The sequence below is a fragment of the Dysidea avara genome, chromosome 7, assembly GCF_963678975.1.
Source record: "Dysidea avara chromosome 7, odDysAvar1.4, whole genome shotgun sequence".
Classification (NCBI taxonomy): domain Eukaryota; kingdom Metazoa; phylum Porifera; class Demospongiae; order Dictyoceratida; family Dysideidae; genus Dysidea; species Dysidea avara.
Genome location: NC_089278.1, coordinates 12,014,602 through 12,028,465, shown reverse-complemented (window position 1 = coordinate 12,028,465; position 13,864 = coordinate 12,014,602). Strand labels below are relative to the sequence as shown.

At 36.8% G+C, this 13,864-nt stretch overlaps 2 protein-coding genes across 3 annotated transcripts in view; both read right to left on the bottom strand.

Annotated features, from left to right (window-relative positions):
* Window positions 1–229: 229 nt before the first annotated feature.
* Window positions 230–13,864, bottom strand: part of LOC136260229 (polyubiquitin-like) — a 36,624-nt gene continuing 22,989 nt past the window's right edge. For both annotated transcript variants that reach the window (XM_066053894.1, XM_066053893.1), the window contains exons 3-11: window positions 13,541–13,700; window positions 13,355–13,485; window positions 12,850–13,301; window positions 9,216–9,460; window positions 8,827–9,048; window positions 6,967–7,185; window positions 6,677–6,913; window positions 4,928–5,158; window positions 230–701 (exon numbers count right to left, since the gene is read on the bottom strand). In XM_066053894.1, coding sequence (XP_065909966.1) covers window positions 613–701; window positions 4,928–5,158; window positions 6,677–6,913; window positions 6,967–7,185; window positions 8,827–9,048; window positions 9,216–9,444 — 1,227 coding nt within the window. In that variant the 5' untranslated portion in view covers window positions 9,445–9,460; window positions 12,850–13,301; window positions 13,355–13,485; window positions 13,541–13,700 and the 3' untranslated portion in view covers window positions 230–612. The remainder of the gene's footprint in view (window positions 702–4,927; window positions 5,159–6,676; window positions 6,914–6,966; window positions 7,186–8,826; window positions 9,049–9,215; window positions 9,461–12,849; window positions 13,302–13,354; window positions 13,486–13,540; window positions 13,701–13,864) is intronic.
* On the bottom strand, window positions 13,110–13,586 carry LOC136260164 (G1/S-specific cyclin-D1-like). The gene is made up of 3 exons (XM_066053794.1): window positions 13,541–13,586; window positions 13,355–13,485; window positions 13,110–13,301 (listed from the first exon to the last, which is right to left on the bottom strand). The coding sequence occupies exons 1-3, from the start codon at window positions 13,584–13,586 to the stop codon at window positions 13,110–13,112; spliced, it is 369 nt and encodes a 122-aa protein (XP_065909866.1).

Below are 13,864 nucleotides of genomic sequence, written 5' to 3'. Positions count from 1 at the left end.
CAGACAAATATTTCATTACAGTTCATTTAGTGAATCATCATTGTGAAACTTGTCTAACTAGGTCACTGTAAAGATAAGGCCACCTCATCCTGTCTAAACTGGCCATTGTAATAATCTCCAAATATATCATTTGTGTACCAAGTGACCTGCCTCCTACATGCTAAATAAAGTTAAGGTCTAAAAGTGACCGGAATATTCAGATCCGTTGTCAGACATGCATATACATGTATTGCAATTAGCATATTTATTTTGAATGATAGAAAAATTTGAAATACAAAAGTAGCTATAAAACTACAAAACATAAAAATGAAATTCAACTATTTGAGAATGCATTTCTTTTCAAACACAGTACACAGGTGTTTATGGCCTAGATGGCTGGGCTCTTCTTTAATGGCTTGAATAAATTTCTTTACAGCTATATCACCCTTTGATTCTAAATAGCGTAATAGAAAATTAATTTTCTTTACTGGTGAATAACTTTCAATTGATAGGTAATACTTTTCACTGCTAGTTAGCAAGTTATGCCTGTTTCATGTATGGTAGTAGGGAGTCAAGATCAATGTGTTTTGCTAGTTCCGGATGAAGCTGATTAACGGTACTCATCAGTGAAGTTTATGATCCTGACATGTCCGCCTGTTTGGCTGGTTCTGGAGATAGTGATGATTCTCTTTGTACACAAAAAGCCTCATCAGTAGCTGTGACTACAAAGTGAGCACATCAATAACAGACTACGTAGATGATAGTTTAATACAGAAAGGCTATATGTATGTAACACAAAATATTTAATATGTACACAAATTTTGTAATAAAAAAATGTCAGTTTTAACTTTAAAGTAATGATTTGTTATAACCCTTCTATAACATGAATACAATTCGTGATGCCATTTGTAAAACAGGCTTAACTGAAGTGCATGCCTCCTGGCCAATGACTTTATCACAATGGAAAGTTCAGTATCATACATGCTCAGATTAGTGACACTGGTAGGATAATCAAGCCATCTGTTTTATGAACTCTGCAGTCATGTTCAGATTCAAATGAAAACTTTACATTTGAGTAGGGATCATAGAAATATGTAAAAAACAATGAAACAAGGGAGGTCATGTAGCTATATATATACTAGTGGAGATTTAATTATTACTTCAGTCATATATATATACAGGTGGTTAATAAGATATGTTGGGATTAAATGTACACTATAGTATAGTAGCAGCATTCAGGTGTAGCCCTCAGTTGTTCCATTGCTTTTTTTGCAAATGTAAAAATTTCTTATGTTTTTGTAATAATATAATTCATTAGACTGACTGACTATCAATCACTGAATACAACGTGGCCATTCCATACTTCATTTTCAGCTATGTGCTGCCCAATATACAGCGATACAAGCGAAGAACAGTGGAAGAAGTCCCTCAGACATCACTATGGAAATTACAGACAATTCTTGTGATACAGTAACTAGCATTGAAGGCTTGATGTGTTACTGTGAATCAACACCTATGTGGGTGTGGAGATAGAACAAAGGACAAAGGTAATTCCATGATGCATACATACAGTTGCTGTGAATGGCAAAAGGGCACATCTTGATGTCGAACAGTGAAGAAAATCAAGTTATGCTTAGATGAAGGCAGAGGGGACTATAACTCTTAAAGATTGCAATGACATTTGTCCTAACAAACTGTTAGTCGGCCAGACATGAGCCTAAGATGGTTGGGAATGGAAGTTATTGTTATATAAGGCACTAAAATATGAATCCCCCTCCTAGGGAAATCTTGGTTAGATGCTTAAGAGGCAAATACGATTATCTAAACTACATTTAAAGGCATTGATGTATTTATTACTTCAAATAGGTGTACAAACTGAAGTAGTATATGGGAAGAGGACTGAGAGGAGTGAAGACGCTGCTATAGAGCTCATGCATACACCATAATTATTGTTCTTTCTAAATAATAGTTGCACACAAATGAAATAATAGTACAAACGTACAGACTAATAGACTTCTGATACTTGCTTGCATACAACATACAGCCATACAACCATCTAGAAAAAACAATGCAATGATTAGATGATTACTGGAAGCAATCCAGATATAAGTATACAGCCTAGATAGCCCTGGCAATGTGATTTTGCCATAACAACAACATCTAGTAACTTTTCAGTCATCCTGAGGCTGTGGATACAGCATTCCAAAGCTCTGGAGCTGAGTCACTGTATTATAAATCTGCTTTGTAAACTCTTTTTACCTTTGTCAAAGTAGTTAGTTAATTAGTTAGAAAATTGCAGCATTGCAGTGTTTGCTAATTATGGCAATAAAATTGTCCGACTACTCTATTAGAGTATTTCGATAGTTTTGTGGAATAATCCAGCAATGCCACAATTCAAACAGTGCAAAGAAGCATAATTATTTCGATGACATTTAGTTAGATAATGAGCTTTTATTAGCCATTTTAAATTGGTAATTTCCGTCCCAATTTCTGTTCCCATCTGTACCTGCTTCAGTCTCGAGAATTCAGCCTTGTATTGTATAGACTATAGCTAACTATAATGTCTAGATACTCGCTAGAATATTGCTACTGCTGTAGCTAGGTTTGTTTATATATATAATATATATATATATATATATCGGAGTGTGAGGTAAGTTGGACAAACATTTGTTTGTTTGCTGGGACAAATGCCTTGTATGCTCAGTAAATGTCCATTGACCGACTGTTATAATCCCCTCTGGATGAAGGCATCATTTAGTTAGTCAGCTAGTCAGTCAGTTAGGTAGCTCAAGGGCGGATTTAGGGGGGGTGCTTGGGGCGCTGAAGCACCCCCCCTCCAAATTTTTACAATGAGCAAGCTAGGAAGCTTCTAGAAGCTGTAGTACAGGTGCAGTTGCATTTTATACACATGTATGGGCAATGAAAAGATGGAAAGAGCAAGGGGAATAGCTAATCTTATCCAAGAATTACTAAAAGGGATTCAAAATTATACTTTTGGAGTAAGTCTTACCTTAGAAGTTGCTAAATCCGAAATATTCTAATAGAACAGTCAACTACTCTAATAGAACATCCATCATTAAAACTATAATTTTCAAGAAGTTACCAGAGTGTAAGCTGAAATTAAACCTATTCTTCTAGACCTGTGCACTGCTACCCTCACCATTGTACCAAACATCCTGCCATATACCAATCACTTCAGGTAAAAGATTTATACCTTTAATGTACTATAAATTGTATAAAACATCATTAATTGAAAATCTATTCTGAAAAATAACCTTTTCTGTAAAATAGTTTAAGTTTTTTTTAGGCTTTGCTACAAACTTGATTCTTGGGTTGAAATGCTTCTCTTGCAAATAAAACAGTAGTCTTATATAATAGTGAATTTCTTAGCTTTTATAAAGTTCACAAGGCTGCAACATCTGAGAGCTGTTCATTTTTGTTTCCCTTACTTGATCAAATCCCATGCTACATTTGTATAAATCTAGCAGCTTTGGAGTTTGCACTATCAAATCCCTTGAAGCTCAACTTTAAGCTTAAATGATACTGCAGCATTTATGTTGTCATGATCATTGTGTGCTAAAAAGGGGTTAGTTGTGGCCAAAAACTAGTTGTATTTGTAGACTAGTTGTAAAACAATTATAATGATGGATGGATCCATCATTTTAAAAGTTAGATTGAAATAGCAACCTGCACTTCAGAACAGTGGCTACATATGAAGGTAGATCCAATCCTGTGTTTTAAATATTCTCCTTGATCTTACATTAAATTAACTATACACTCTTTATTCTCTTTGACAAGCCACTATTATACATTTTCTTAAATCCAATAACAAGAAACAGTGTATAGTTCTGTTTTTTTTAATTAAAATTACTCCCAACTCAAATTAAAATTACTTCCAACTGAACTCATTTATCTTGTACCCAGATTTGGTTAAAAATAGCTTCTAGATTCAATCTTGTGATAGCCATTTTCCAAAAATTTCCAGGGGGTCCGGGAGTATATATGCCACCAGATCTAGAGCCCACCTAGCTAGAGAATTTACAGCTGAGTGCACATGCACTCCACACACTGGTGAGTCGGTCTATTTGCCCTCTTACCCTCTCTACTGTTTGGACAACTAGTGTAGTTTGAGCAATGAGACTATAAATCATGCTATACTTCAAAACACTAAATTTGATCATGTGCAGCTGATACCCATATGTTTCCACTACTAGTTCTTTAAGATGTTAGTCTAAGATTGAATTTTAGCTACATGGCTGTGCCCTTTAGTTATATTGACAAGCTGTATGGGGAATAATGGTATCACATGAACAAAGTGACATCATTTTTCACTCAAAAGTACTACCAAATTCAATCTCAATAGGCCAAATTTGCAAAATTTTCCTGTGGGGAGACCCCCCTAGATAGAGCATGCTCTGCAAGCTGAGTGTGCTTCTCACACTAGTTGTATCAACTTTCTTGCCACCTATATAAATGTCCATGTTAGCAGCCCCCTACTGAAATCCTAGATCAGCTCCTGTAGCTAGTAGTTAAAATTAAAAAATAAATTTCGTCAAAGGGTTTAGGGTTGCTCTGAACGCTTTTTTTGGGTTTGACTACATATTGCTAAGTTGTTGCAAAAAAAGTGAGGCTAAATTTTTGGGTGATAACCTCAAAGACTGTACACCCATGCGTACAATATGATGTGTGCCTATGGCAAATAATTCCTCTTGCCCCCCCCACCCTCTGATTTGTCCATTTTGATAATCATGAATGTCTACTCGTTCTCACCAGGAGCCCATAAGCACTGCTTTGCGCCTTTGGTGCTTATTGGCACATATCAATGGTGCATGGTTGGTTTTCTAACAGCTTTCGATAAAGAACACTGGTCATACACCATTACTATGTTCTCTTTATAGAATTCTAAATACGTAGCTTGCACTACACTAGATAACTACAATGAACTTACTTCTATGTAATTGAACAGTAGAGTTGTTTTGCAGATTGTATTCAGAAAGTGTTCTCTCATCTTTCAGCTCTATTCCAAGATAAATCAATCTTTGTTCTTGAAGTGAAATGTTGGTTTTCTTAAATATTTCTACTTTAATGACTTTCACAGTGTCTGTTGCTGCCAACTCTACAATAATTGTCTCTGCCGTACTCATGATGTTTACTTTAATTGTCACAAATGGAATATTATCTGCAAAGTATTAGATGCAAAGACAAAATATTTATGCTTCAGAGTTGAAACTGGGTTGGGCTGTTTGGATTATTCAGGTCATCAAAGTCTGGTCACATAGCTTTAGGTCTCACCCATTTTAAAAGAATATCCTAGACTGTAGTTTTGCATGGCCAGACCACTTTGTGCGTACATGTGTGCGTACATGCGTGTGGGTGCATGTGGGTGTGTCTACACAAGAGGTTTGACTAACAAATAGCTGTGAATGCATCAAGTAAAAATCAGGAATTATTCACATCCAATATTTTTTCTCTTTATTTAATAATATCACTTCACAAGGCATTAGCTACATAGTATTAAGTTTTGATGCAATTTTAATGTAATAATTGATGGCATCATGTAAAAGTTTGACTACATACACATTTTTATCAAAATTCTTTATCAAAATACAAATGGCAACAACTTTCATATGCTATAGTGCACAGACTTGAAATAAAGTTCAACAGATTTGCTACATTATTTACATCAAGATGCCATTTAGTTTTTGCTGATAGGACCAACCATTCCAAAGATATGAATATGTGAAAACAATGTATGAACGTTGAGGTAATGAAGGACAAATTAACTTCAAGAACTTTTTCTCGGGATTTCTAAAACGTGTTTTATTCCTGAAATTTACTTGATGCGTTCACAGCTACCATTTTAACATACATAGCTACCATATAGCTACCTGTATACTTTGCTATAATGCAGGGGTAACTGCTGCCAACATTGTGCTTCAGGATTGTTTCGGGATGCATGTCAAATACCAAAAATGATTATGCAATTAAATTAAGTGGCACACAACCCCTATCCCACCTCCTCTAGACTAATGGACGGCTGCACAATTACTAACTTTGCTAACATCCATACTGACCTCTACACTAGTTGTTAATGTAAACTTGTACAGCTACAACTATCATATAAGCAGTCCAGAACTAAAATGATAGGACAGATTCATTTTGAGGCCAGTTAGCTGCTAAGTGACTAGGAAGTTATCATAGAAAGCAATTGAAAAATGCTATTGTGCATGTCCCATTAAAGATATAATTTACCAGCCACAAATGTAGCAAGATTGGTTACTATAATCAGCAGGACAGCTGTTTTAGAATGAATAGATTCTTTTACACATAGCCAATAAAATGCAAAGCACTTCATGGGTTGTTCCAATCAAGTGACCAGTAAATAGCAATGTTTAAGCTTGATGAGGCAGTGTTGCTGACCTTCAAAATACAATTTTACAGTGCAACAGACTCACTTGGTGTTACTAGGGATATATGGTTACCTGGATGATTGATTGTAGTTGATCATGTATACCAGAGTCAAATTTACTGAAAAAGTTCTTGCAAACAGCAAGATAGCAGGAAAAAACTGATGGAAATGGATTACTAACTATTGTAGGAAGCTAAACGTGTAAAGTAGAATTAAGTATTCAATCTGAGGGTCCATTGTCTGACAATGTACACATAAAATACATTTCATCACACCACTAAAGCTTACCAGTACTTCTCATTGGCAGCACCAAATTTAATGTTGCATTGTTCTGGATATTGCAATATGACAACAGATGATTGTCAGATAGTTGCAACCCTCCAAGAATTAGTGTTTGCTCATTAGCAGGAATGTTTAATACCTTGTAAAGCTGTTGTTTGATCTCAGCAACTGTATCAGTAAGGTCCATGTTAACTTTGACGATTTTGCCGGACTGTAAATTCTTCACTTTTATTGTAATACTTCCTGCAAAAACATGCAAGTACTCTTACTAAATGTATACCGTGTTATTCATGTACCTTTGAGAATTACTTCCAGTTCTGCATTGTTTTGGATGCTGTAGTCAGACAGTAGGCAATCTCCTTCAAGATGTCGGCCACAGTAAATCACTTTTTGCTGATCACAAGGAATATTCCTAATTTCTTTGATCTTTTCCTTAACATGGTTGACGGTAGGTGAACCAGGTAAGTGTATGGTGATGCGAAAACCAGTTTGCATTCTGACAAAGATAGTCGTTTCTACAAATGATGATAAATATATTACAGTATACCATTCACCATAGTTTACATATTAATTTTGCTCAGCTTTGATGTACACTACTGAATCTCCTTGTTTTAAATCCTCAACATATGTGACTGGGTCTGGGAAAACTGGTCTTATCACCCATGTCAGCAGATTTGATTTTTCACCAAGAACGTACTGAATAAACTCACAATCAGACTTGAGTGGTTTGCTTTTGTTGGCTGCTTTTTCCGTGGTGATCTGTATGTGCAGTGTGGAGCCTTGATAGAGCTCTGGTCAGCCTGGGGATGGCTGTATGTGCATGGCTGTACAGCTCTGTGGTGTTGAATTAAGACTTGTTGTGTGAATTTCCTTTCATTTAAGCCAATTTTGATACCTGAATGGCCCATAACTTGGCCTAATTTATCCCTATGCTGTCTTTTTCAAATTTTTAAACAGCATTTTGCCCTCCTTCCAGGCTCTCGCCTTCCTCCTTTTTGGGAGCTCGCCTGATACAGTCAACCTCAGTTTAAAAACTATCTAAAATGGTGGGAAGTTTAGCTATTGGCTACTTGCACAGTGGAAGTAAGGAATTGGTGCAAAACATGTGAAAATTTGGTACACATATTGGCGAGCTACAACACACTAAATACTTAAAACCAGCATTTCTCGATACTTTTAAATAGGTGATAAGACTGGTTTTCAGTCACATATTATGGATGTATGGATTCTGGGTTCCCATACTATTAATTCTTGCTTTTACGTTGGTATCTTGGTTCCTTTATCACAACTATTAGTATCTTTAACAACACACTCTTTGTCAACCTTGTAGTATGGAATTCCACCATTTTTCTTAGTATAACATATAACACATGTTGGACAATTGAAACATACGTTCCAATGACAATAAAATGTGATTTCTTATGCTAGTGCACCAAGGCATAAACTAACAAACACCAGTTCAAGTGTATTTTTTAAATTACATATCTTATAGATAATTGTACATGTAATATCCATACCATTCCAGAAACAGTGTAGTTTCTTTATGGCCATGATAAGTATTTCAAAGTGTTGGCACAAGTCTAGTTACACGGAGCTAGACAGATTTCAAAGCTCTAGAGTTCTACATACCGTGCTAGTATTTAATTGCCTTCCTATTCATGAGACATGTCAAGACTGATGCATGGGTGTGAACATTTACTTAATCATAGAGTCCTACTAGCTCCAAATATACAGATTTATGTGGTTAGTGAATTGGTAAAACACAACCACTAAACAGTTATCTTAGATGTCTGACGAAATTATGAGTTCTTAGCCGCCAGCTTGCATAATACAAGGGTTATGATTTTTTACACACATAAATTGTTTGATAATTAAACACACACAACATGCAGACATTTAACAGTTCTGCATGGGAGTGGAAAGTTTTCAGTGGTCATGTTCATAAAATACTGTCTGGCATTGTTTGATGATCTACAAATTTAATAGTCATAAACTATATTAATTCAGATTTTGAGATTACTAAAACAATAGCTGCTAGCAAATGTTTGACACTTAAAAGATCCGTAGAATAGACAAGTAATGTGGATCAAACATAATTTGAGCCTGGTCCTCTCTTCTATTAGGTATTGACTATTCCATGTAGTATCAACACTTACTTTTTATAAGGTGTAAAGTTGACTGTTCATGCACATTGTAATCACATAGCCTGCGGCTGTCTTCCAGATCCTGTTCTGCATATATTAGTCGCTGCTGCTCAGGTGGTATTTTTAGCCTTTCATTGATCTTTACTTTTACAACTTTTACACTGTCAGATTCACAAAACTCCAGGGAATAAGCACTACCACTTACCATTACTTTCACAGTGATCACTGAAGTAGCTAAAATAAAAAATGTACATAATAGTTTATAGCTTGTATATATACTAAGAGAATCTGTGTGCTTCTGGTCCAAGCTTAGTAGTACAACTACAACAAATCATAATTATGTGGTGCATGAAGAATACAGGTCTGAATGACTATGGCATGCACCGATAAGCAAAACTCACAGTTTAGTGCAATTGCCACAAAAATGTTAGAATCTCTTTGAATGTTCTTCTCTAGCATGAATACACAATCATCTGGCAATTTACAACCTGCATAAATGAGAGTTTGTGCTTCTGATGGAATTCCTTCCAATTTGTGTATCATCTTTTTGACATCCAGGGTTGTACTGGTTTCTGCCATATCCACCTCAACTTTTTTACCAGACTTCATCAATGTCAGATAAATCCTCATGGTTGCTATACAGTACCTTCAGAAAACATGCAAATATTGTAACTATATTCTCTTGCTACTATTGGTAGCAGATTTAGCTATCCATGCATCTAAACCACATATAAAAATAGTGCGTCCATTGTATATACGACTTTATCAGCAGACAGTCATAGTTAATGCAAACGCTTAAAGCAGTTCAATAGCAATACCACCTTAAAGATTCATAGGATCAGATGACAATAGGATTGGTGGTAAATGTTTTGCCACCACCTATAATGAGGAGAGTGTGTTGCTATCCTTACAACCAGAAATCAGAGGCTTCCCAACCAGACTCTTCCATTTAGCATAGAATGATCCACTCTCAACAGAATATCAATAACTATGGTGAACCCTCCTAGGCTCCTACATGATCTCCAACAATTACCCATCATTTCCATTCCTAAAGCTATATGTATGTTACTAGATTGGACACAAATGTTCCAATTGTTCTGATGCAAGTACCAAAGCCTATGGAGTGATGGCATACATTCATCTGTGTGTATTATAGTCTGGGTAATGAAAGCTGTATCAATGCATGGTGGTCTTGGCGACCAATCACAACCATAAAGTAATGTGTGAGTGCAGATGTTCACTGTGATCAATGCTTTGGTCAAATCAGTCCACATGTGGTGTGACAGCTAAATTACCCTCCAATAATCAGAAAAATTGGACCTGTCTAACAAGTGGAAGGTGTTTACTAGATACCTGGCAGGAGCTATTATGGTATAGGTTGAGCTTTGAATCCAACAGAACTTTCTTCAGTATGGCAGGATCATTGTACTACTTTATATCCACCATACTGACTTTCCTTACTTCTTGCTGAACAGTAATAGATTGAAAGTATTCTGATTGTGTATGGCACATGTGCCATTCAGCTACACAGGGAGCACACTTAGTACAATCATCACTCTGAGACACTGCTAGCAACATGGTGAAATATTGCTGTGGAATTGTGTAATCTGATGTCAACTGGCAAATCGCCAGAAAATCGTAATCCTCCAGCCAAACAAAGTTCACCTAGACTGAGTTGACCTTATGAGAACAAAGAATGAGAGAGCAGTTGATGAGTATAAAGTGTAAAGTATGCTGATCTGTGCTAGTACTACTTTGGAGTTGCAGAAGAAAGACTTGTACAGGCTATTCATAATTTTCAATACTCATGTCTTACTCTGTCTAGCCATTTAATGTTTAAATGGAATGTTGGAGCAATTTAGGTGCTTGTGTAGAGGAATGATTGTGGAGGTTTCTACTAGTAACATTAAAGAAAAAAAGCACCATGAACAAGAAGTACAACAAAACTAATGTTGATGCTACCAGGATAGCTGTGATAAGAGTAAGCGGCCAGTTAAAAGAATGGACAAAAATGCTATGTTACCCACTGGAGGATGTAGAAAAGCTACGAATGACAGAACTATTACTAGATAAATTTATGACAACTGTATTTGGTTAGGATATCCATGTAATCGTAATCTCCTTGTATATGTGAGCCTAACATTAGCAGCAACCATTTATCATTCATGCATTTGTCACACCAGATTCATGGATTACACAGCACACTGCCACGTGCCTTGATGCTACTTACCACAAAAAACATGTGTCAGAAGACAATGCTGGATTACGTCAACGCCTCCTGATAAAGGCAATGCCTCCTAATTGATATGAATTAAGTTATTGTTTAAGTTAAATTTGTGTATATAGCCAGAATGATGAGTAAAGGATCTAGCTTTGGTACTGTGGCCAGTAAGTGGCAACTAGGTAATAATTCTCAATTCATATTTTAACCCTCAAGCTCTCAAGTGCCATGACGAGGCCTCACTGGCCGCAAATATTGGTGGACCATTTAATACATGACATCACATTCAGCTTACGAAGGGTCACCACCCAAAAATAGCATTGAAAGATTCCATATTTCACCAATTTGTTACAAAGATTCCGGATTCAAATTAAAATTCCACCTCAAGCTAGCTGCACAAATATTAACATTTTTATGCACTCAACCAGCTACTAGGTCGACTGGATCCCTGGCGAGATCAGAAATGCAGCCATACGTCAATTTATTGCCTATACAAACATGTTGAGATTAGTTTGCACCGCTCGTGAAACTATACAAACTGATTGTAAGATTTTTCACATGAGATAATAAAAGGTTTGAGAGTGACAAACAGTGTAAGTATGAGCAGCATGTAAGGGATGTACTGCATGACCAAAACTCAGAGTCCAGATTTAATTTCAGTGCATTTTAGTGATTTGCGTTGGATTCCAGTTGGCATTGGGCCCCTTGAACTGGTCTCTCAAGCTAGAGATGAATAGATTGTAAGCAGTTGTAACCGTACTACCTATTCCTCCAAAAGTAAAGAGATAGCCAATGAGGTGAAGGAACCCACTAGTGCTGCTGTTCATGCCACGCTGTTTGTCATATTTACTTCTAGAGAAAAATGCTGTGTGGGATTACATCAAAGAAAGTTACTGATTTGATGGCAGTCAGTTTCCACAGAATCTTTGCACACTAGGTATCCAGGTGTGTACCTCAAGGGCCAGGGTGGCACTCCAATATACCCGTACTTCGATCTTCGTCCTCGGTAAAAGCAAAATCGAAAAATAAGCCTTGACCCTTGACTTACACTAAAATCTGTGCTTGAACATCAAATTCTTGCATATTTTTGTAAAATTCGGTTATGTTGTAACTCTAAAAGTATTAATTGTGGTATACACTTTACAAACGAAGCTTGTCTTTTGACCTACTGCCAATTTCTTGCTTGACTTGACTTTCGTTTTGACCGAGGACGAAGATCCGTCAGAGTACAGGATATATTGGAGTGCCACCCCCTTGTGTCTCATTAGTCTCGTGCCCAGACCGCTTTTTTTCTTATTTAGTCTCGCGTGGCCCGAGCAGGCGCTTATAATTTCCAATCGATAAGCGCCGTGCAAAGAAAAAGCGGTCTGGCCACGCGAGACAGGAGACCACTCCCCATTTTATACTGAAGATTCGCCAGACTAGGGGTTGCAACAAGACGCTTCAGAGTTCAGACATTGACAATGCATGCATGCAGTCCCTAAGATAATTGAGGTGAAAACATCAGATACACACGTACTTCGTGCATATAGATAATAATATCTATGCTTCGTGCAGTACGAGCGCGGGCCGTTCTGAAGCAAATGAGCGGCAAGAATGTGGGTGGGGAATTCTAATAGACGCACTTACATTAAGTTTTAATGCCATCTGTCTACCTAGAATCCACTATATCTATTCTATATTCCATGCACTGTGTATACCATGCGTACGTGCACTGGCTATATTCAGAATTACTACGAGGTTACAATGCCGTACGCTTACAGCAGGGTATTAAATTCACTTTATATTGAGTAAGCTTACACATATTAACATACTTGAATATATCTCCCACTGAAAACAGACTTTGACGCACCAAACACAAAGTATGAAAAACAGTCGCATATTTCCGTGTAGCCCCACCCCCTAAAACCGGAATATTATAGACGACAGTTTAGCGTTCACTTGGTTTGCTTTGAAAACAATACAACACAATAATATACAAGCACAACGTAAACAAATAATATATTATTATAAACAAATATTGCTCCTATCTTCTTTAAAATAATATTTTTTCTTGTTGCCTATGGAAATGGTTTCAATGTTCTCTACCCCCTTGGACGGGTAAATGGTTTTTTTGAATGTTCTGAAAGAAAAGATCTCCAATCTCTGTCGGTGTGTAAACATCCGGCTCTTCTTCCTTATGTTGCACAGCATGATACTGTTCAAGCTCGTAAAGACGTTGCTCAAAGCATCCATTGATATTATGCTGGCACTGTAACAGTGGCTCCTGAGAACAAAGGAATTGGTTAATTACAAGAAACGGTACAGTATAGCCAATACCTGTTCAATTCCAGTAAGATTGGTGAGAGTTTTGAGACATTCTTGAGTGAGTTCTGGTTGCAAACTGTCAACAGCACAACATATTGCTCCACAAGCGACCAATGAAGAGGGCTGGCCGACCAAATTATATTCTGTAAGTTATAGTAATGTAATTACTGTGACCACTAACTTGTTAAGGGAAGTTACCTGATACAGCAAAGCTGGACAAGTTCCTAGCATGCTGTCTGACCATGTTCATGTATTTATGGGGAAGTTTCATAAGTGGTAAGAGCTCATCAATAAAATCACTGGGTGTGACACAATATAAGTTCCATCTTAAACAATGGCATATTTCCCGTTCCTTGTTCTACAATATCAGACAACAAAAACAAGGTAACAATTTCCTTCACATATCCATCACTGCACAAGACAGGGAACTACTATTTTACACATGTCTGTTTACAAGAGGTTGTGTGTTGTCAGGTGACAGGACATCTAGTAAATGCATGGAGACCTGGTAAATATGTATTG